General features: G+C 48.6%; 1 protein-coding gene and 1 non-coding gene across 4 annotated transcripts in view; both read right to left on the bottom strand.

The window, feature by feature from the left end:
• PARP16 (poly(ADP-ribose) polymerase family member 16) overlaps nucleotides 1-19,941 on the bottom strand; it is a 32,489-nt gene extending 12,548 nt beyond the window's left edge. For 2 of the 3 annotated variants that reach the window (XM_045395605.3, XM_045395604.3), the window contains exons 1-2: nucleotides 19,503-19,941; nucleotides 892-1,029 (exon numbers count right to left, since the gene is read on the bottom strand). In XM_045395605.3, coding sequence (XP_045251540.1) covers nucleotides 892-1,029; nucleotides 19,503-19,676 — 312 coding nt within the window. In that variant the 5' untranslated portion in view covers nucleotides 19,677-19,941. The remainder of the gene's footprint in view (nucleotides 1-891; nucleotides 1,030-19,502) is intronic. The other variant, XM_065548063.2, reaches the window with a different exon arrangement.
• LOC123574984 (small nucleolar RNA SNORA24) lies at nucleotides 18,707-18,837 on the bottom strand. The gene has a single exon (XR_006700156.1). It is a non-coding gene; the product is annotated as a small nucleolar RNA SNORA24 (small nucleolar RNA).
• Nucleotides 19,942-24,250: the final 4,309 nt, after the last annotated feature.

A 24,250-nucleotide genomic window follows, 5' to 3' on the forward strand; every position in this document is an offset into this window, starting at 1 on the left:
CCTCGTGATCCGCCCGTCTCGGCCTCCCAAAGTGCTGGGATTATAGGCTTGAGCCACCGCGCCCGGCCAAAACTGAATACTCTTAAATTGAAATGAATTAAGTGATGAACGGTATGGGTAAGGGAAGAGCACCAGAGCAGCAATCAAGTCCTACACCCTGGTCCTTGTCATCCAGCCTGTCCCTGGGAGACCCCAGCCAGGCAAGGTAAACCAAATTATGGAATGTCTGACTTGTGACAGAAACTGTGCTGGGGGGAGTGACACACATTTTATCATTGCCCCACTTGGGGGTAACTATCAGTATCTCAATTAACAAATGGGAAAAAGGAGGCTCTTTTTGATAGAAATGGCATTTGAACACAGAGCATGAGGTTTTCCACTCCTTTGAGCTCTGCCACTCCGTCTCCTGACAACTGACCCAGGTCAGTGTTTCTTAAGGTATGGTCAGGGTCACCCTTATCAGAATTACCAGTGGTGCTTGTTAAATAAAGTGAATCCCAACACATACCAAGCCCTTAGTATGTGCCCTTAGGCATTATTCAAAGTGTGAAAACTCATTCAATTCTCATAGTCAGTGCCCTGAGGGAAGTATACTATTATCATACTGATTTTACAGATGAGGAAGTGGAGGTACTGAAATGCACCTGGTACCTACTCAAGGTCACACAGCTGAGATGAGACAGAACTCAGCTTTGTACAGCCAGTGGGAAAGTTCCTGGGCCTGACTCCAGACACAGAAATAGAAAGTCTAAAGGTAAGGACCAGGAATCTGCATTCTCAAGCTGCCCAGGTCACTGGTACACAGGGAAGTCTCAGAGGCACTGGATTCAGTGCTGTCCTAGAGCCCTTAGGCCCCTAAAGTCTGTGATCCTAACGGAAACAAAGTCTCACCTCTGCCTTCCCTGCACTGTGGATTGTCAGGATCTTTGAGGATAAAATCCAGCTCACCAGGTCCCAGGCCCGTTTGTGGTTGTCTCCAGAGGACTGGAGAAGTTCTTTCAGGTTAGGTAACTTGCTGGCATCTGCGAGCTGAAGCAACAGAAGAACTTCCATTAGCAAGGATCCCAGACACAGTGATAGTCAGGGGCCCTCTAGTGGGAAGGCAGGCAACGTTCACTTGTTGCACATCTCAAGGGATCTCCTGAGAGGAAATTCATAGGTCTACAATCCCCTTTCCAAATAATACTAAACTTTACAAGCTCTAAAATCTGAAAGGTATTTTTTTTTTTTTGGTGGGGTTTTGTTTTGTTTTTGAGACAGGGTCTCACTCTGTCGCCCAGGCTGGAGAACAGTGGTGTGATCTTGGCTCATTGCAGCCTCTACCTCCTGGGTTCAAGCAATTCTCCCACCTCAGCCTCCTGAGTAGCTGGGACTACAAGCGTGTGCCACCACGCCCGTCTACTTTTCATATTTTTTGGTAGAGATGAGGTTTCACCATGTTGGCCAGCCGGGTCTCGAGGTCCTGACTTCAAGTGATCTGCCTGCCTCGGCCTCCCAAAGTGCTGGGATTACAGGCCTGAACCACCATGCCCAGCCTTGGTGGTGGTGGTTTTTTTTTTTTTTTTTTTTTTTTTTTTTTTGAGACGGAGTCTTGCTCTGTAGCCCTGGCTGGAGTACAGTGGCCGGATCTCAGCTCACTGCAAGCTCCGCCTCCCGGGTTTCTGCCATTCTCCTGCCTCAGCCTCCGGAGTAGCTGGGACTACAGGCGCCCGCCACCTCGCCCGGCTAGTTTTTTTGTATTTTTAGTAGAGACGGGGTTTCACGGTGTTAGCCAGGATGGTCTCGATCTCCTGACCTCGTGATCCGCCCGTCTCGGCCTCCCAAAGTGCTGGGATTACAGGCTTGAGCCACCGCGCCCGGCGGTTTTTTTTTTTTTTTAAACTCTTTGGGTACCAAACCTGACCTGAGCTGATGGAGGTTTAATCTTTACCTATCCCCTTCCTGTTAGGATAGATGCATTCTGCTGCAGGAATATTAACATGCCATGAGTATGGCATGCCACCCACTGCAGGTGTGACTGAATACATGATATACGCATATGTGGGTAAAGTGCTACAATACAAAGCCTTTTCCCTTCTGTGGGAGAATTAGTTAACTTCTGTTAACTTGTCCCCCTGGAGACGGGATAAAGGTAGTATGACAACTACATACATAACCAGGCAACACTGCTTAAGGTGAAAATGACCCAGCATAGTACACGGCATCTGGCCTGGGAGGAACTGTAAATGGGGAATGCACAACTTTGGGTTTCCCAGAGTGTGACAATGTTTTGTTGGAACGCTGGCAGCTTTGTTGATGACATTCTCAAGAGTGAGACCAGCCTCTGAGGAAAATGGAGCTTCACTTAGGCCAGAGCAGTTCCTGCACACACCCCATGTGGATTTTGTCAGGCCTCTGAGCCCAAGCCAGGCCATCGCATCCCCTGTGACTTGCAAGCATCCCCTGTGACTTATACGCACCTATACGCCCCAATGGCCTGAAGTAACAAGAATCACAAAAGAAGTGCAAATGCCCTGCCTCGCCTTAACTGATGACATTCCACCACAAAAGAAGTGAAAATGGCCAGTCCTTGCCTTATTATCTTATTGCCTTATTATCTTATTGCCTTATTATCTTGTGAAATCCCTTTTCCTGGCTCATCCAGGCTCAAAAAGCTCCCCCACTGAGCACCTTGTGACCCCCACTCCTGCCCACCAGAGAACAACCCCCCTTTGACTGTAATTTTCCTTCACCTACCCAAATCCTATAAAACGGCCCCACCCTTATCTCCCTTTGCTGACTCTCTTTTCGGACTCAGCCTGCCTGCACCCAGGTGAAATAAACAGCCATGTTGCTCACACAAAGCCTGTTTGGTGGTCTCTTCACACGGATGCGCATGACAGATTTCATCTCTTTACTCCCAAGTTTTCACTTCTCGGGGCAAAGACTAGCTCTTGGACCTCTATGTGGACCGCTGCAAGGACTTCCACAGAAACAGAATGGCTGATGCTGTGCTGCTGAAAGCTGTCACTAGTCCTAGAGCCTTCAGATTTAGGCTGATGCCTCGTGGGACCTGTGATAGGACTCAGCCTAGTTGTCATTGCAGCACATTATTTACCATTCTAAAATCAGGAAGAATCGGAATCCTGAAACATATTCAGTGCCAGGATTTCTGATAAGGGACTGGGGACCTGGACTAACAGATAGCAACAAAGTATCTGTAGCTTTTGCTCAGAAGTTATGACTGACTAGAGGTCAAACCTCTCCAGCATGGCATTTAAACACCTCTAGCCTAATCTCAACCCCTTACCATCCCCTCCATCACAGACTGGTGCTATCCAGGAACATGTCTTGTTCCAAGAATATCCCTTCCCCCACCTCTACTACCCGGGCGCTTCTGGACCAAGAGACCATTCTCTCCTCTAAGTCCCTAAAGCCCATTGCCCCAGTACTCCCTTCCGAGTATGCCCAGACTCCTGGAGGTCAAGAACTGTCTTATATATTTCCAATTCTCCTCTTTCCTGGATGCAGAGGAAAGAGCATGAACTCTGGAATCAGATCTCAGTTAGAATCTCTGTTGAGCTTCTATCTTCTCTCCAACAAGGGAACCTCACTACCTCCCCATGGGGTTGTCAGGAAATTGAAGAAGGTCACAGAATCTCAGGGCTTGGTCTATATATGTCCATTTCTTTTCCTTCCATTTACATTTCTCCCCAGACAACACTGTCCTCCCAAACCCTGGCAACCTTTCCTTCTGCTTTGCTAGGGATGTAGTTGGCACTTCAAGAATACTTGTGGTGGCCAGGCGTGGTGGCTTACACCCGTAATCCTAGCACTTTGGGAGGCTTGGGGGTGCGGGTCACAAGGTCAAGAGATTGAGACCATCCTGACCAACATGGTGAAACCCCGTCTCTACTAAAAATACAAAAATTAGCTAGGCGTGGTGGTGGGTGCCTGTAGTCCCAGCTACTCAGGAGGCTGAGGCAGGAGAATCGCTTGAACCCGGGAGGCAGAGGTAGCAGTGAGCCAAGATGGCCCCACTGCACTCCAGCCTGGTGACAGAGGGAGACACTGTCTCAAAAAAAAAAAAAAGAAAAAAAGAATACCTGTGGTTCTTTTCCATTTTTCTAGAAAATTGTTACTGACTTTGGGAGTTTTTCTTAGCTCTGCAGTTGAAAACTAGAAGCAGAGCCAGGTGTGGGGGCTCATGCCTATAATCTCAGCTATTCAGGAGGCTGGGGTGGATTTCTTAAGGCCAGGAGTTAGAGACCAGCCAGGGAAACACAGTGAGATGGCTCCAAAAATAAATTTAAAAAAAGAAAATTAAAAACATCTTAGGACCACTTTATTTCTATTTCCAAAGATTCAATCAATAGCCTCATATATTGTAATGAAACTATCTCAGGTCGGGTGCGGTGGCTAATGCCTGTAATCCCAGCACTTTGGGAGGCTGGGGTGGGTGGATCACCTGAGGTCGGGAGTTCAAACCAGCCTGACCAACATGAGAAACCCCGTCTCTACTAAAGATACAAAATTAGCCGGGTGTAGTGGCATATGCCTGTAATTCCAGTTACTTGGGAGGCTGAGGCAGGAAAGTCGCTTGAACCCAGGAGGTGGAGGTTGCGGTGATCCGAGACCACGCCATTGCACTCCAGCCTGGGCAACAAGAGCGAAAGTCAGTTCCAAAAAAGAAAACAACAACAACAACAACAAACTATCTCTACAGGCCTCATGAGGTATCATTGAAAATCTAATATTTATTAAAAGAAAAAAATTTTTTGGAGATAGGGTCATGCTCTGTTGCCCAGGCTGGAGTGCAGTGGCACAAACACGGCTCACTGCAGGATCCATCCCCCCCCCACCAGAAGTGATTCTCCCACATAGCTGGGACTATAGGCACATGCCACCATGCCCAGCTATTTTTTTTTATTTTTAGTAGAGATGAGGTCTTGCTATGCTGCCCAGGCTGGTCTCAAACTCATGAACTCAAGTGATCCTCCTGCCTCAACCTCTCAAAGTGCTGGGATTACAGGCATGAGCCACCAAGCCCAGCCTACTTTTTTTTTTTTTTTTTTTTAATGTATATGTGACCCCAGGCATGGTGCTTTACGTCTATAATCCCACCACTTTGGGAAGCTGAGGCAGGCAGAACTCTCCAGCTCAGGAGCTCAAGACCAGCACGGGCAACATGGCGAAACCGCATCTGCACAAAACAAAACAACAAAATAATTAGCCAGGCATGGTGGTATACGCCTGTAGTCCCGGCTACTTGGGCTGAGGTGGGGGGATCGCTAGAGCTTGGGAGGTAGCAGATGCAGTGAGCCATGATTGTCCTACTGCACTCCAGCCAGGGTGACAGAGTGAAACCCTGTCTCAAAAAAAAAAAAAAAAGGATGTGTGGAGTGTAAATGCTCCATGAGTATTGGTACTATTTCTATGCCTTGCTTACTATTCCACCCCACCTGCTTCACCCCCAGGCTGCATGGCCTTGCATTATTCAGGGAGCATTTACTAAGCATCTACTTTGCGCCAGGCCCTGTGCTTTTAGGAGGGGACATTAGATTTAAAATGGGCCCCTTAATCAAGTGGGGAGGCAGAAAGGTAAATAATCATGACTTAAAAGTATTCATTGTCGCTGGGTGTGGTGGCTCTCGCCTGTAATCCCAGCACTTCGGGAGGCTGAGGCAGGCAGATCATCTGAGCTCAGGAGTTCAAGACTAGCCTGGCCAACATGGCGAAACCCCATCTCTACTAAAAATATAAAAATTAGATGGGCGTGGTGGCAGGCGCCTGTAATTCCAGCTACTCTGGAGGCTGAGGCAGGAGAATCTCTTGAACTCAGGAGGCAGAGGTTGCAGTGAGCCAGTGAGCCACCACTGCACTCCAGCCTGGGTGACAGAGCGAGACCCTGTCTCAAAAAAACAAAAAGAATTCACTGTCATAACAAAGTTGGATACAAACTACTAAGAGGACAAGGTGGGACTTCTGTTGGGTAGGGGCTAAAGGAAAAGTGGGTGGGGTTGGGACCAGCTTCACCGAGGAGGTACTGTATGATCTGGGTTTGCTATACAAAACCACAGAAGTATGAAAACGCAGCGTGTAGCTGGGGAAATGGGTGTTGGCATATGGTTAATTGTGCAGTTCTCCCAGGCATCTGGGGCTCTATTCCTCTACTAGCTGTGTGACCTTGAGTGAGATGTTTGACTTCCTGTGTCTCAGCTTTCTCAAATACATAATTGGGATAATATTAGTAGCTACTTCATAGGGTCCCGGTGGAGATTAATCAAGTTAAACAAGTGCTCAAACCAACAGGAAAGTGTTACGTACTCTAAAGTTACTGTGACTGCAATGACTGCCATCATTAACAACAGGTGATTCTGTGTGGCTGGAACCTAGAGGGTGGGAAAGTGGTTGCCAAGAGGAACAGTGGGAAGGTGACCTCAAATGAGGTCATCTCAAATGATCCTGTGAAGGACCTTGCACTCCACTTGGGAACCCCGAGCTTTGTTCTGTAGGTTATATACGGAGTCACTGAAGACACACCCCAAATGGTGTACCCTCAGGTAGCTAGCTACCCATACAGGACTGCTGCCTGCACAGTCCAAAGGGCACTCATCCCCCTTCCTTCTTTTCTATTCCTTGTTATCTCAGAGCCAGAGCTGAGTCATCTTCTCTCCCAGGATTACTACTATTCCCATCACTCCTGTCTTCACATCCCACCTGTGAGCCACAGCCCTTGTCAACAGTCCATATCTGGGCCCAGAGAGCCCCACAAAAGGACAGTCAGCTAGCCAGGCGCCTTTCAGGGACTCAGTCTGGACAAAGGGGAGAGACACCTCCCAGCTTCAAGCTGGACCCAGGCCTCTTCCAGGCCCTCCCACTGCATCTGCCCAGACAGGGTCCCTGCTGCATCCTGCCCTCCTGGCTCTCCACCATCTGTCCACACTCTTTAACTCCTCAACTGACCTTCTTTATGTTCCATTTCACTTTTCATGTTACTCTGAAAAATAAATCTGCTTTAACAATTTAATAGGATTCTTCCTCTTGTGACTAAAACCTGTCTGCATTTTAGCAGGGCCTTTTGGGAACCAGGCACACAAGTAGGGTTGCCATTTAAAATACGCTGTGCCCGGTTAAATTTGAATTTCAGATAAACAACAACAACAACAAAAGCTCCTTTTTTTAAAAAAGACAGGGGACGGGGTCTCATTGTCACCCAGGCTGGACTGCAGTGGCAAGATCACAGCTCACAGCAGCATCAACCTTCCAGGCTCAAGCAATCCTCCCACCTCAGCCTCCAGAGTAGCTGGGACTAAAGGTATGTGACATCATGCCCAGCTAATTTTTTGTAGAGACAGGGTTCCACCATGTTGCCCAGGCTGATCTCAAAACTCCTGGGCTCATGCAATCCACCAGCCTCAGCCTCACAAAGTGCCGGGATTACAGGCATGAGCCACTGTGTTCAGTCAACAAAATTTTTTTTAGTGTAAATAACCCATGCAATATTTGGGATATATTTATGCTTAAAATCCCAGCACTTTGGGAAGTCGAGGCAGGTGGATTACCTAAGATCAGGACTTTAAGACCAGCCTAGTCAACATCGTGAAACCCTGTCTCTACTAAAAATACAAAAAATTAGCCGGGCGTGGTGGCGGGCACCTTTAATCCCAGCTACTTGGGAGGCTGAGGCAGGAGAATCGCTTGAACCAGGGAGGTGGATGTTGCAGTGAGCCAAGATCACGCCACTGCACTCCAGCCTGGGGAATAAGAGTGAAACTTCATTTAAAAAAAAAAACAAAAACCTTATTGGTTGCTCAGCTGAAATTCAAATTTAACTAGGTGGCCTATATTTTTATTTGCTAAATCTAATACTCTTACCCTTAATAAGTCCCTTAGGAATCCAGTCTGGCCTCTTAGCCTAATAGTACCTCCTGCCACCAGCTCCCTCCCCAAACCCAATGCTATTCCAAGTGACCTATGGCTTTCTTCCTCTGTGCTTCTGTGGCTGCCTAGCATGACATCCCATTAAGTCTTCAAGGCCAGCAATCACCTCCCATGTGAAGCCTTCCCTGACCACCTACAACCTCTGTACTCAACAACTGTGTTCTATGTTCAGCAATTACAGCAGAGCCCCATGTTGGCACCTGACCCTCTGGGGCCAACTCAGATCTGATTGGGACAAACATTCCCTGAGGCCAACCACATCTTACTGACCCTGGAGCCCCATGCCAGCCTGGAACCTGGCATGAAGTTAAGAACAAAGAGTAATAGCAACTATTTATTTGAACCCTTACAGGTGCCAGCCACCAGAATAAATGCTTTGCATGAATTTATTCTGTTATCTCGTGTTATTCTCACAACCTATTTTGAAGATGAGGAAACTGAGGCTTGAGATGCTAAGCACCTTGCCTAGCGGCACACAGCCGGCGTGGCCGGGCAGGGATATGAAGCCAGGGGGCCCAACTCCAGAGTCTATTCTCCTGCCATACCCTTCTACCAAACGAATGGAGAAATTTAGTGGTGGACTGAATATTTTAGCCCAAAGGAACAATTCCGGCAGAACTTTTAAGAGGCTGCTTTGGGAAGCTAATCAGATATGATACTGGAATTCCTCCCAATCCCAAAATAATACAACTGAGACAGCTACTGGCTGTGCCTAAACCAAAGGTAGGGAGAAAGATGTATGTGATATGTAGTATAGGGGTATGTGGAAGAAATCACCATCTAGGCAAGCATTCTGAATCACACATCAGTACATGGCAGTGGAAGTCATTTGCCAACTGGTCCAGGAGAATAACTGTTGAAGAGGAAGGCAGGCATTTCCAGGGATGGGGAGGGTTTCCCACTCCAGGGGGGAAAGAGCACGGCAGATGGACAGAGAAGTGAGCAGTGTGTCTCAAAAAGTGCTCCTAGGCTCAAATGTCCCCCAGGGCCTGAGAAGTAAAGAAAATGAGTAACAGGGGAGTCCGGGAAAGAGTTGTGAAGACTGTTGAACTTGTGACTCCGGGCTCCATTAATAGCTAAGGCCAACCAACCCTCAGCTCCAACTTCTTCCTGCCCTGGGGCAACCTCCACCAAAGGCGGCAAGGCCTCTGATTTTTGTTTCAAAAAGAAATCAACAAGCTGTCTTTTTAATTTCCCAATTTCTAAAAAAATAGAGGACAAACAAAACCCATCAGCTCACAGGCAACACATCTGCAGCCTCTGCTATGGGGAATAAGGAAGGATATAGCTGGAGAGATAGTTGGGGGAATCTGAATGGTGAGCAGAGCTGAGAGTTTCAGGGGTTTGGGAAGAGAAGCCTCTTAGGAAAGAGGTAGTTTGGGTCACAGAGGAAAGAGAGGCCCAATGAGCCACAAAGAGGCAACTCAACCTCCTTGCTTTGAGCAGGAGCAATCACCTCGATCACAAGCTCCTGGGGAGGAGGTGGCCCAGGAATCTGTGTACAGATGTGGGTACAAGTGATTCTTATCAGGAAAAGCTGGAGATACTCAGGTTTAGATCTTAGACAATGTTGTCCTAGAAAGTTGTGGTAGGCCGGGCGCGGTGGCTCAAGCCTGTAATCTCGGCACTTTGGGAGGCCAAGACGGGCGGATCACGAGGTCAGGAGATCGAGACCATCCTGGCTAACACAAAAAAAACTAGCTGGCGAGGTGGCAGGCGCCTGTAGTCCCAGCTACTAGGGAGGCTGAGGCAGGAGAATGGCATAAACCCGGGAGGCGGAGCTTGCAGTGAGCTGAGATCCGGCCACTGCACTCCAGCCTGGGCGACAGAGCGAGACTCCGTCTCAAAAAAAAAAAAAAAAGAAAAGAAAAGAAAGTTGTGGCAGCAGGAAAGAATAAACATCTGAAACATACTTGTCTAGGAAAGTGTCAGAGGCCATAGTTACTAGATGTGGGTGGAGGTGCTGCAAAGGAAATGAACCAAAAGTCTGCCAAGGTCACCATTTTCGGGACCACGGTGACACCCAGAACAGTGGGGCAGGGGCGATGATTGGAGCTGGGAGGCTGCTGAGATGAAGGCTGAAGAGGTGGACACCACAGGTACAATCTGCTTTGCACAAACCTACAGTATGAAAGGCCAGATTTGCCAAAACAGATTAGGGATCAGAGTCTACAAAAGAACTCTTCACAGGAGGAGCCAGCATGGGGACCCTAAAGGGTTCTCCTAGGAACTTTTAAAAGTCCCGGTGCCTGGGAGCAAGAGTGGTGTGCCATCACCACATCCAGTGATTAGCTGACGGTGATGAAGATAATGATAAAACCTACAACCCTGAGTTGTTAGGAGGACTAAATGAGCTACGTGTAGAAACAGCTCAGGACAGTGCAACACAAACAGTAAGTGCTATTAGTGGGGTACAGGTGTTGGTTGCTATATTATCAATCAAATGCCCCCTCTCTGCTGCTCACCGATCTGCTGAGGAAAGGTCTACATTGCTGGGATGGTTGGGAAAGAAAGAGATGGCTAGTCCTGGAGGGATGGATCCCACCCCTTCATCCTCCATATCACCATCCCATTAGCTGGTATCTTTCTAGACACACACCTACCCACTGACAGTCACATCATATTACATGTATCTATGTCTGTATTCGTATATTTTCAGACCTGTGTACTTTTTCTCCTCCACTCTTCAGATGCCATCTTTGAGAGGAGCAGAGAAATAAAAAGGTAATCTGAGGGACCAAGAATCTTACCTTGAGATATCAAGTATAGACCTAACAGGCACTTTTATTATTAACAAATCTAATTGTTATCATTTCCTCACCATCCAGCAGGTATGGGTGCTCATTAAAATGATCAAATCAGTTAATAGAAAAATAGAAAAGCTACATATTATCTGTAAGTAAACAAACAAAAAATCTCAATGTCCAGGCTGCACTTCAAACCAATCAAATCAGAATCTCTGAGGATGGGGCTTGGACGTCAGGGTTATTTTCCTTAGTTTCCCACGTGATTTCAATGACAGCCAAGGTTGAGGCTTGTAAAGAATGATCTTTCCAAACTGGGCTCAGTAACACAACTTCTGCTTGAGACCAGGAGTTTGTAGAACAGCCTAGGCAACATAGCGAGACTCCTGCCTTTTTTCTTTTAATCCAACAATAATAATAATAATAATGATCTTCCCCAGTTAATGTCAATATTCAACTTCCAATATGGAAATTAGCATTGAAAGCCTTCCTTAGAAAGGTTAGCCATAAACCAGGTGCGGTGGCTCACACCTGTAATCCCAGCACTCTGGAAGGCTGAGACAGGCGGATTGCTTGAGTCCAGGAGTTTGAGACCAGCCTGGGCAACATGGTGAAAACCCATCTCTACTAAAAATACAAAAATTGGCCAGGCGCAGTGGCTCACACCTGTAATCCCAGCACTTTGGAAGGCCGAGGCGGGCGGATCACGAGGTCAGGAGATCAAGACCAACCTGGCGAACACGGTGAAACCCCGTCTCTACTAAAAACGCAAAAAAAATTAGCTGGGCATGGTGGCGGGCGCCTGTAGTCCCAGCTTATAGGGAGGCTGAGGCAGGAGAATGGCGTGAACCCGGGAGGCGGCGGAGCTTGCAGTGAGCGGAGATCGTGCCACTGCACTCCAGCCTGGGCGACAGAGCGACTCTGTCTCAAAAAATAAATTAATAAATTAAATAAATAAAAATAAAAATACAAAAATTAGCCAGGCATACCGGTATGTGCCTGGAGTCCCAGCTACATGGGAGGCTGAGGTGGGAGGATCGTTTGAGACCAGGAGGCAGAGGTTGCAGTGAGCCAAGATCACGCCACTGCACTCCAAATTGGGCAAGACCACGTCTCAGAAAAAAAAAAAAAAGAAAAAGCCATGAACCAGCAATTTCACCTCTCAGAATGTATCTCAAAAAGACAACAACAGACATAAACAATGATTAATGTAGAAGGATGCTTATCAAAGTATTATTTATAAAAGCAAAATTTTAAAATTGTAAAGAAACCCAAAGGAAGGACTCCTCACTGCTAGGGAGTGGAGGCACAGAATAAGGTGGAAATTTCAGGTGCATCTTAAAGGACGAGAGGGAGTTTGCTTCAACAAAGATGGGAATGGCATCAGGAGGGGTCAGGACAGAGACAAGCTTATATGTGCTTTAACCCAGACACTGGGGAGTCACTGTGTCTAGACAGTGAAAGCCAGAAACCAGAGAGAAGAAGGAAAAAAAAAAAGAGAAAGACTTCTTACTCCTCCAGGACCAGGAGACCCAATTAGAGCAGTCTGGCACCCCAAATAAGAACAGGGTAAGCTTAATGCAGTGCTTTTCAGACTTCACTAAGTGTACAAATTGCCCAGATTTGTTAAAATGCAGATCCTGACTGGATAGGTCTGGGGCAGGGCCTGCTTTTCTTTTCTTTTTTTTTTTTTTTTGAGACAGAGTCTCACTCTGTCACCCAGGCTGAAGTCCAGTGGCGTGATCTCGGCTCACTGCAAGCTCTGCCTCCTGGGTTCATGCCATTCTCCTGGCTCAGCCTCCTGAGTAGCTGGGACTATATGCGACCGCCACCTCACCCGGCTAATTTTTTGTATATTTAGTAGAGACAGGGTTTCACCATGTTAGCCAGGATGCTCTCGATCTCCTGACCTTGTGATCCACCTGCCTCAGCCTCCCAAAGTGCTGGGATTACAGGCGTGAGCCACTGCGCCCGGCCAAGGCCTACTTTTCTAATGAGCACCCAGGTGAGGCTCATGTTGCTGGTCCTCAACCACACTAAGCAGCGAGGGCCTGGAGCTAACACAAAGAAGCCCTTCCCACCCACTTCCCACCCCCAGAAAGGGTCTACAGGCTAATGGAGAACCAGAACATGCTATTTTGGGGGGAGGGGGGGGGGAACAAAACAAAAAACTTTACAGCTGCGACTGTGTCAAGTGACAAACCTGACGTTTGGGGGCCAATGGTCAAGGGGTACAGGGAATCCCAAAAATGCTACGTATGAGTTCTTTCATCCAACCCCGGTCCCAAAAAACAAGGTGAGAAATCCTGAGACCGGGTATTCAGCACACACACAATGTGATTCCTCAAACGCTTGATAAGTACTTCCCAAGCCAGGCACTGCAAATACAAGAGCTCCCAGTGTAAAATCAGAGAGCTTGCCAGGTGCGGTCGCTCATCCCTGTAATCCCAGCAGTCTGGGAGGCCGAGGAGGGCGAATCACCTGAGGTCAGGAGTTCAAAACTAGCCTTGACCAACATGGTGAAACCCCATCTCTACTAAAACTACAAAAAAAAATTAGCTGGGCATCATGGCATCTGCCTGTAATCCCAACTACTAGGGAGACAGGCAGGAGAATTGCTTGAACCCAGGAGGCAGAGGTTGCAGTAAGCCGAGATTGCACCATTGCATCACTCCAGCCTGGGCAACAAGAGGGAAACTCTATTTGAAAAATAATAATAATAATAAATCAGAGAGCTTATCGGCATAGAAATGGTCTCAAAACAAGACACCTCAGAGATAATCCGGGACTTTGGGGACAGTGACAAGATAATGCTAGATCAGACCTAAAGCCAAGAGCTTGGTTCAGCAGTGGGGAGTTCTCAGGAAATCACCAATCAATAAAGTAATTTAAGTCACTGCTCTAATTTTTGGAAACTGCAACCCTTGTGTTATAGGTGTGTAATAACACCTCACATGTGGAGAAAGATTTAAATGACTGAAAATGGCAAACTTTCACATTACTTCCTAGTGCTTTTAACTAAACAAATGAAAGTGAGAGACTTTTTTTGAGACAGGGTACCACTCTGTCACCCAGAATGGAGTGCAGGGGCACAATCACGGCCCACTACAGCCTTGACCTCCTGGCTCAGGTGAACCTCCCACCTCAGCCTCCTGAGTAGCTGGGACTACAGGCATGCACCACCACACAGGCTAATTTTTTAAATCTTTTTATATAGACAGGGTTTCGCCATGTTGCCCAGGCTGCTTTTGAACTCCTGTACTCAAATGACCGACCCGCCCAATCCCAGAGGGCTGGGATTACAGGTGTGAACTACCGTGCCCGGCCAAGAGATTTTTTAACAGCTCCACACTTTTCTTCAGGTAACTACAAAATGATCTAGTCAGTCAAGTCCAGACCTGATTCCCTTTTCTTTAAAAGTTAGACTTTGATTCAGATACAGGTCCAGATGCCCACTTCTCTGCATCATTTCAGTAACTCATGCAACATGTGGCAAAAGGAGGCCTAAAGTGTGTTTATCTAAGAATGTATGTATGTCCCCAGAGATGGTGCCGGGCCCCACCAGTGAGCAGCCTTGCTGCTGACGGCCATGCCTACAGCCAGCCAAGAATCTATGTGGTCTGGGCTATTTTCCTCAACAGTGGGTGCCCAATAAGGAATATGGCAACAGAACTGGATGGTAAGAATCTGTGTTTCTCCAGTAGCCCTCAAGAGAAAGGGTAACTGTCTGGGACTGGTACAATAAGCCCCATGGGAGGGACAGTCTGTCTCTTTAGAGGAGGTGGCTTTTGGGGGTAACCTACATTGCTGATGCTCTTTTTTTTTTTTTTTTTTTGAGACGGAGTCTCACTCTGTCACCCAGGCTGGAGTGCAGTGGCGCAATCTCGGCTCACTGCAAGCTCCACCTCCAGGGTTCATGCCATTCTCCTGCCTCAGCCTCCCGAGTAGCTGGGACTACAGGTGCCAGCCACCATGCCTGGCTAATTTTTTTGTATTTTTAGTAGAGACGGGGTTTCACCGTGTTAGCCAGGATGGTCTCGATCTCCTGACCTCGTGATCCACCCGCCTCAGCCTCCCAAAGTGCTGGGATTACAGGCATGATTACGCACCCGCCCAACTGATGCTCTCTTAAGGGATTACAAGTGGGGCGGGGGAGAGGGGGGAGGATGTGCCCTAAACAGAGCAATTGATACCTTTGCAGAGGGCTAAGGGATAGAGTCAAATCTATTAGGGGCACGTTTACTTTACTGGTATCGTTTGAACTTTTTTATAATGAGAATATATTCAAACATTACTTGCATAATTAAAAATAAATTTTAAAAAGCATGATCAAAACAACTCCACAGGTCCCTTTGCATGTATCCCATATTCACCAAACAAACCTGGTTCCGTTGGCCAAGACCTTCCAGCAGAAAGAAAATAAGTTGAGCATTCTAGTCCCACTTGGAGGTATGTTTCTTGGTGAAAATTAAAGTTGCACTGCGGCCAAGTGCAGTGGCTCACGCCTGTAATCCCAGCACTTTGGAAGGATGAGGTGGGAGAACTGCTTGCGCCCAGAAGTTCAAGACCAGCCTGGACAACATAGCGAGACCCCATCCTAATTTTTTTTTAAAAAGCTGCATTGTGAGTTTGATCCCTCTGACCCCAAACACTCCTCCCAAACAGGTCCCTCTCTCACCTGCCACCATGGGTGTCTTTCTGGATCTCACCCCAATACCTTCCCCTGCCCAAGGACAAAAATCTCCACAACTTAGCAGGACATGTGTAGCCCTGCATGCTCCATAGGCTGGCCTCATTTCTTCCTGTTCCCCACAACAGTTACACTAAAGCAGTCTTGTCCTTCTCTGTAAGCTCACACCTCCTGGCTTTCTGACTATCCTGCTGCTCCTCCTGGAATACTCTTTCCCTCTTTTCTGCTCTTGAAGTTCTGCCCTGGGACTCCGCAAAGCATCAGCCTCCACCCCTAGTTGGTGTTCCCAGAGCCTGGCCCACAGCTGAGAGCTTGGGGGTGTCCTTGCTGTGGGCTTCCATGTTGTACCGCGCTTACCTAGTATAGCTGAGCACACTGTTAACCTCTTCAAGGGTCAATCCTGTATCCTTAGCACCTGGCCCATAGCAAACACTCCATAAGTATCTGTTGCCAAAACCGAAGGAAGTTTCGTTCCCAAGGCTCTGATATAGCACACTTAGAAAACTGAGTATCTGCCGGGCGCGGTGGCTCACGCCTGTAATCCCAGCACTTTGGGAGGCCGAGGCGGGCGGATCACAAGGTCAGGAGATCGAGACCACGGTGAAACCCCGTCTCTACTAAAAATACAAAAAATTAGCCGGGCGCGGTTGTGGGCGCCTGTAGTCCCAGCTACTCGGGAGGCTGAGGCAGGAGAATGGCGTGAACCCGGGAGGCGGAGCTTGCAGTGAGCCGAGATCGCGCCACTGCACTCCAGCCTGGGTGACAGAGCGAGACTCCGTCTCAAAAAAAAAAAAAAAGAAAACTGAGTATCTGAACCTGCAAGAACAAACCTCAAGGGAAGTCAGTGAACGTGCCTCTTTCTCCAACCTCATACTTCCAGTACCCAGAAACGCCTGTGCACCATGGTCACCACTTGAGATGCCCTCAACACATCATTAGGTGGGCTACCAGGATCAGGCGGGGCCAGGAGGCTGAGCCTTTGTTTGTCCCTCAACCTCCTAGGAATGATAGCAAAGGAGGGGGCCGGGCGCGGTGGCTCAAGCCTGTAATCCCAGCACTATGGGAGGCCGAGACGGGCGGATCACGAGGTCAGGAGATCGAGACCATCCTGGCTAACCCGGTGAAACCCCGTCTCTACTAAAAAAATACAAAAAACTAGCCGGGCGAGGTGGCGGGCGCCTGTAGTCCCAGCTACTCCGGAGGCTGAGGCAGGAGAATGGTGTAAACCCGAGAGGCGCAGCTTGCAGTGAGCTGAGATCCGGCCACTGCACTCCAGCCTGGGCGACAGAGCGAGACTCCATCTCAAAAAAAAAAAAAAAGATAGCAAAGGAGGAACCAAACACTGATGATTTCATCAGAGATAAGGCTAAACACGTGTTGATTATAAATACCTCCTTTAATCTAGCAATATGGTGCCTGTCATTAATTGATTGCCTAATGTCGAACTAATTTTTTTTTTTTTTGAGACGGAGTCTCGCTCTGCCACCCAGGCTGGAGTGCAGTGGCCGGATCTCAGCTCACTGCAAGCTCCGCCTCCCGGGTTCACGCCATTCTCCTGCCTCAGCCTCCCGAGTAGCTGGGACTACAGGCGCCCGCCACCTCGCCCGGCTAGTTTTTTGTATTTTTTAGTGGAGACAGGGTTTCACCGTGTTAGCCAGGATGGTCTCGATCTCCTGACCTCGTGATCCGCCCGTCTCGGCCTCCCAAAGTGCTGGGATTACAGGCTTGAGCCACCGCGCCCGGCTAATGTTGAACTAATTTTGCATTCCTGGGATGAACCCAACCTGGTCATAAGGAATTACCCTTTTTTATAAATTGTTAGCTTTAAGATCCTAATACCTTGAAGATAATTTTTGCATTTATACTCATGACATTGGCCTATAATTTTCTTTCCTTTTTTTTTTTTTTGAGACGGAGTCTCGCTCTGTCACCCAGGCTGGAGTGCAGTGGCCGGATCTCAGCTCACTGCAAGCTCCGCCTCCCGGGTTCACGCCATTCTCCTGCCTCAGCCTCCCGAGTAGCTGGGACTACAGGCGCCCGCCACCTCGCCCGGCTAGTTTTTTGTATTTTTTAGTAGAGACGGGGTTTCACCGTGTTAACCAGGATGGTCTCGATCTCCCGACCTCGTGATCCGCCCGTCTCGGCCTCCCAAAGTGCTGGGATTACAGGCTTGAGCCACCGCGCCCGGCTTTTTTTTTTTTTTAAGACAGAGTCTCGCTGTGTTGCCCAGGCTGGAGTGCAGTGGCATAATCTCAGCTCACTGCTACCTCTGCCTCCCAAGTCCCGGTTCAAGCAATTCTCCTGCCTCAGTCTCCCAAGTAGGTGGGATTACTGGCACGTGCCACCATAATGGAGAGATGGCGTTTCACCATATTGGCCAGGCTGGTCTTGAACTCCTGACCTCGTGCTCCACCCGTCTCAACCTCCCAAAGTGCTGGGATTACAGGTGTGAGCCACCACACTCAGCCTATAATTTTCTTTTTTTCCATCAACCTTATTAGACTTAGGGTCAAGGTTTGCTAGCCTCTTTTTTAATATTCTGTGTAACACTGGGAATTACTTATCCCCTCAGTGATTGCTAGAACTCACCAATGACACCAGTTATGTCCAGAGTTTTCTTTGAGGGAAAATCTCTGACTACTAATTCAACGGTTTTTTGTTTTGTTTGCTTTTGTTTGAGGGAGAGAGACTTGCTCTGTTGCCCAGGCTGGAGTGCAGTGGTGTGATCATAGCTCACTGCAGCCTCAACCTCTTGGACTCAAGCCATCCTCCCGTTTCAGCCTCCCAAGTAGCTGGGACTACAGGCACACACCACCACACCCAGCTAATTCTTAAATTTATTTTTTTGTAGAGACAGGATTTCACCATGCTGCCTAGGCTGGTCTCAAACAATCCTCCTGCTTTGCCTTCCCAAAGTCCTGGGATTATAGGCGTGAGCCACCCAGCCTTTTTCTTCTTTTTCTACAATAGTTTAGAAAAGTTCGCCCAATAACCTGGCACCCTCCAGGTTTTTTGTTTTGTTTTGCTTTTTTTTTTTTTTTTTTTAATGGAGTTTCATTCTTGTTGCCCAGGCTGGATTGCAATGGCTCAATCTTGGCTCACCGCAATGTCCACCTCCCGGGTTCAAGCGATTCTCCTGTTTCAGCCTCCAGAGTAGCTGGGATTACAGGCATGTGCCACCATGCCCAGCTAATTTTTGTATTTTAATAGAGACGGGGTTTCTCCATGTTGGTGAGGCTGGTCTCAAACTCCCGACCTCAGGTGATCCGCCCCCGCCTTGGCCTCCCAAAGTGCTAGGATTACAGACATGATTCACCAAGCCCGGCCCCTCCAAGTTTTTAACAGTGAAGAATGTTACTTGTGCAAGTCAGAATCTGATACCAATTAAATGGTGACAGCTTTGCTGATGAACAAGAATATGCTCTTCCATGGCTAAGAAGGGAGACTGCCACACTTGACAGTTCCCAAAGATACATGGAGTTCGGTGTCTTTCATGAATATCAGCTATTGGCTATTTCAATATTCTGCTTTTTACTGAATCGATTTTGGTAAGTTATATTTTTCTAGGCAATTGGAAACATTTGGATAAGGACAACTGATATCTTGAATGCTGACCCAGAGGTGAACTCTGCAAAAAAAAAAAGTGCCTGGTGAATCAGAGAAATAACAGCTGACATACGCACTGGATGTTACAGTTTATAAAAGCACTGCCCATAGATCACCTCATCGGAAGACCAAGTTCTGGGTGGCTTTGGTGACTTTTTGGTGTCTATTTGCAAAAGGATGGATAACTTTCTAGCTAAGCAAAACAGCTGATTCACATCAACCCTATTTCTGGCCAGGCTAGAAAATCTGTGGAGGACTATGCAACGATTCCTGATTCCTCACTTCAGTCCCCGGAGTCACTTGTCATTGACAGGAGAGAAGCAGCCACCAAGTGCCTTGGGAGTGAGAGTTGACATGAGGGTGTCAGGAGTGTTCTTAGCTAATGGAAACCTTCCCCAAGGCAAGGCCATGCCAAGCTAGGAATGAAAAGTCTGGGGGCTGTCATGTTTACTAACGCGGATGGAACTGCCTCTACCTCTGGTTCCACAGGGCACTTGGTCCAGGACGCAGTGGGCAGCGCCAGGACAAAGCACACTCACCAGGGCTTCAAAGTCCTTACAGTCGCCGCGGGCGTAGGACGCGGGGAAGGGCCGCAGAACCGAGTCGCGCTTGTAGCTCTGCAGGGCCGAGGCGAAGAGGCTGCACCGGAGGTCGGCAGCCAGCAAGTCGCGGCCCGCCGCCTCCCTGGCGGCGGCCCAGCCTGAGGGCTGCATCCCAGGTCACTGCGCGTTGCCGGGGGAGACGCGCTGGTTGGGGGCAAGGGCGAGCGTGCGTTCAGCGCGGGGGCTGGGCCCGCTGACAATGGGCCGTCAGGGGCCGGGTTCCCAAGCCTGGGGTGGAGCTAGGCAGGGGGCTGAGATGACAGGGGTGAGAACGTGCCGACGAGGGTCCTCTGCCGGGGTCTGGGCCGCGGCTCGCTGCCGAGGAGAGAGACCGAGGCCTGGACCGCGGGTCCGCGGGGAGGTTGGGCCCAGGGATAATGGGGCCGGGGTTGGTGGCTGGGAGGGGTTCCCGGCCTGGGGGAGGGGCTATGACAATGGAATGACAACCGCGGGAACGTACTGACACGTGTCCTCCGCGGAGGCCTGGGGCGGGAAGCAGCCCCCGAGAGACGGCGGGCAGAGCCCACTCTCCGCGACGGGCGAGGCTGCTGCGCCGCGCGCGCTTTCCTGCCCAGCCTCCAGCCGCGCGGCCGAAGCCCCGCCTCTCGCCGGGCTGCCCTCGGCGCCACCTGTCTTCCGCCTGCAGCGCACGTCAGTTTGCCTTGCCCGGCCTACCTCCCCTCCCGCCGCCGCGCTCCCACGCTGCTTAGCGCTCCGCCCGGCCCAGCCGAGGGCCCGCCCCTTCCCGCGCCAGCCAGCTCCTCCGTATGGGTTGTGCCCGCACCGCCCAGACCCCAATCAGCCGCAGCTGCGAGAGGTGCCGCCGCCAGTGTGTGCCGGGCGACGTCGCCCACGCCCCTGCCACCCATCCTCACAGCAGCGCCTGGTAGAAACTGATTTGGGCACCCTGTCGACCTGCCCCTGTACTTGTCTTTGTCCCAGCTCTGCGGGCTGAGCCTACTTCTCTTCCTTGGGGAATTAATGCTACCTGTTGTCTCTCTCTTGAATCGTTTCCCTCAAAAACTGCACAAAAGGAGCCATTTAACACCCAGGGAAACTGAGGCTTAGAGTGCTGCAATGCTTGCCCAAGATCCCACAGTCAGATGGGTGAATCTGGGATTCGCACCGAGGTCTTTGGAAAAACAAAAGACTTCCTCTGCTTTTCAGCCTCCAGAATTCTCTGAATTGCTTAAGTCTCTGGCCTCAAATGCCCCAAGATCTTCCTTGGGAGGCCTCTCTGACAGGGAGCTTGGGGAAGAGCAGAGGGGCATTGACTTAACTCCCTACTCAGAACCTTCATTAGAAGAAAACCCCGAAGTGTGACCTCATGGTCACGTGCAAATCTAAACACAGACCATTGTGCTTAGACCAACACAGTGCACACGCTCCTACCCTGCAGGATCTTCTGAGGAAGAAACTTCTCCTTCTGCATCCAGGCTGTGCTGGGCCCTGGGCTCAGAGGAGAGGTTGTCCCATGCCATTGGATTGCATATATGACTTCGGGAGGTAGGGCGAAGACTGGTCCCCCAGACACCACAGAACTTCCCATCTTTTTTTTGCCCCGTAAAGGTTGGGGGCTGCTCCCAGGAGCCCACATCAAATCTCTGTTTGCTCTGAGGCCTAGAACCACAAGGCCCCTAATGCTTCAAAAGCCCTGGGGGTTCTCATGGGACCCAGGAACTCTAAGGTGGCTTCTGAAGCTCAGACCCCAGGAAGGGAGAGCTTGGAGTGGGGCAGGAGACCAGGGAACCATCTCTCATTCCACCTCTTCTTCATTGCAGCCCTTAGACAAAAGCCACCCTCTGATACCTCCTTGGCCTCAAGAATTGTTTGTTGGGTGGATATATAAAATATGCTTATCTGAAGCTATTTCTCACATATGGTATGAGAATCATGGTGATAATATTCACATCACAGGGTGGTGTGGAAGGGCCTCTGATGGCCAGCATTCTCATGCCTTACCTCATGCAGAATATTAGAATTCTTTTCAAGTCTTGTCAATTCCATAGACACAAAGTTGAATTTCATTATAGTTTTAATTTGCATTTACTTAATTGATAGTGACGTTGAATGTTTTTATGTTTACTTCATTCTCCTAGATTTTATCAGAATTTGCTAAGGTGATCTCAGAACCACATTTCTTGTGGAGGGGTTTCAGCTCTGCTTATATACATTTGATATAATCCACAGACCATACAATTCACCCATTTAAAGTGTACAATTTAATAGTTTTTAGTACATTCACAGATATATGCAACTGTCACCACGATCAATTTTAGAACATTTTTATCACCTCAAAAAGAAACTACACTTAGGCTATCACTGCTCTACCCACACCACCATGTCGCCCACTCCTAAGGAATCACTAACATACTTGTTTTTTGTTTTTTAAGAGACTGGGCCTCGCTATGTTACCTCGGCTAGAGCACAGTGGCTATTCACAAGCATGATCATAGCACACTGCAGCCTAGAACGTCTGACCTCAAGTGATCCTCCTGGCTCAGCCTCCTGAGCACCTCGGACTACAGGCTCACACCACCACACCTGGCTTAGAGAACACATTTTGTTTACTACTGTCCTTTGAAATTCATTGAGGTTTGTCTGTCTCCTAGCATAAGGCCTATCCTGGAGAATGTTTCATGTGAATATATATTCTGCTGTTGTTAGGTCATGTGCTCTATGGATGTCTGTTAGGTCTAGTTGATTTATATTGTTTTCAAATCTTAGATTTTCTTGTTGATCTTCTTATTCATTATTGAAAGTGGGGACCGGGCATGTGGCTCACACCTGTAATCCCAGCACTTTGGGAGGCCGAAGCGGGTGGATCACCTGAGGTCAGGAGTTCGAGACCAGCCTGGCCAATATGGTTAAACCCTGTCTGTAATAATGATGCAAAAATTAGCCAGGCACAGTGGCACGTGCCTGTAGCCCCAGCTACTCAGGAGGCGAAAGCCCAAGAATCGCTTGAACCCGGGAGGCGGAGGTTGCAGTGAGCAGAGATCATGCCACTGTACTCTAGCCTGGGTAACAGAGCGAGACTTTGTCTCCAAAAGAAAAAAAAAAAATTACTGACAACAAAGATATCCACCTGAACAGGTTTTTAATGCAGATGAACGTGCCCTATTCTGGAAGAATATGCCACAAAAGACGTTTATTAGTAAGGAAGAAAATCAAGCACCAAGATTTAAGTCAGAAAGGGATAGTCTAACTATTGTTTTGTGCAAATTTGGTCAGGTTTATTATCAGAACTTCCCTTATCCGTAAAGCTGCTAACCCCCAAGCTTTGAAGAGAAAAGATAAACAAAAGCTGCCACTCTTTGTACAACAAGAAGGCCTGAACAACAAGAATGCTTTTTCTGGATTGGTTGACTGCTTTGTCCTTGAAGTCAGGAAGTATTATATCTTGCTAGTAAGGAGCTGCCATTTATTTATTTATTTATTTATTCATTCATTCATTCATTCATTCTTTTTTTGTTTGTTTGTTTTGTTTTTTTTTTTTTTTTGAGACGGAGTCTCGCTCTGTCGCCCAGGCTGGAGTGCAGTGGCCAGATCTCAGCTCACTGCAAGCTCCGCCTCCCGGGTTTACGGCATTCTCCAGCCTCAGCCTCCCGAGTAGCTGGGACAACAGGCGCCCGCCACCTCGCCCGGCTAGTTTTTTGTATTTTTTTTAGTAGAGACGGGGTTTCACCATGTTAGCCAGGATGGTCTCGATCTCCTGACCTCGTGATCCACCGGTCTCGGCCTCCCAAAGTGCTGGGATTACAGGCTTGAGCCACCGCGCCCGGCCATTCATTCATTCTTTATTTAGACGGAATCTTGCTCTGTCGCTCAGGCTGGAGTGCAGTGGCGTGATCTTGATCTTGGCTCACTGCAACCTCCACCTCCCGGGTTCAAGCAATTCTCCTGCCTCAGCCTCCCGAGTAGCTGTGATTACAGGCGTGTGCCACCATGCTTGGCTAATTTTTGAATTTTTAGTAGAGACAGGGTTTCACTATGTTGGCCAGGCTGGTCTCAAACTCCCAACCTCAAGTGATCCACCTGCCTCAACCTCCCAAAGTGCTGGGATTATAGGTGTGAGCCACCATGCCCGGCCAGCAGGAGCTTCCTTTTCAAGTTCTTTTGATATTGGACAATGATCTTGGCCACCTGGAACCCCTTGAGTTCAACACCGAAGGTGCAAGTGGTCTACTTGCCCCTAAATACGATGTCTGTAATTCATCCTCTAGATCAAGGGGTCATAAGGACCCTTTAATGCTTATTACACCCCGTACTCTATGGAAGGGATTGTCAACACTATGGAAGAGGACCTCAACCAAGAGAACATCATGAACGTCTGGAAGGATTACACCATTGAAGATGTTGTAGAAAAACTCGTGAAGGCCATCAAACCTGAAACAATAAATTCCTACTGGAGAAAAATTGTGTCCAGATGTTGTGCATGACTTCACAGGATTTATGACAGAGACTGTCAAGGAAATCACGAAAGACATTGTGGAAAAGAGGTGTGTGGGGGGTGAAGAGTTGTGTGGGGTGAAGGGTTCAAGGTACGAATCTTGGAGAAATCCAAGAACTAATAGATATCACACTAGAGGAACGAATAGAAGATGAGTTGGTGGAGATGAGTGCCTTCAAACCAGTGCAAGACGATGAAGAAGATGTAGAAGATGCAGTGCCAGAGAACAACT

This window comes from Macaca fascicularis, chromosome 7 (assembly GCF_037993035.2).
Source record: "Macaca fascicularis isolate 582-1 chromosome 7, T2T-MFA8v1.1".
In the NCBI taxonomy this organism is placed as follows: domain Eukaryota; kingdom Metazoa; phylum Chordata; class Mammalia; order Primates; family Cercopithecidae; genus Macaca; species Macaca fascicularis.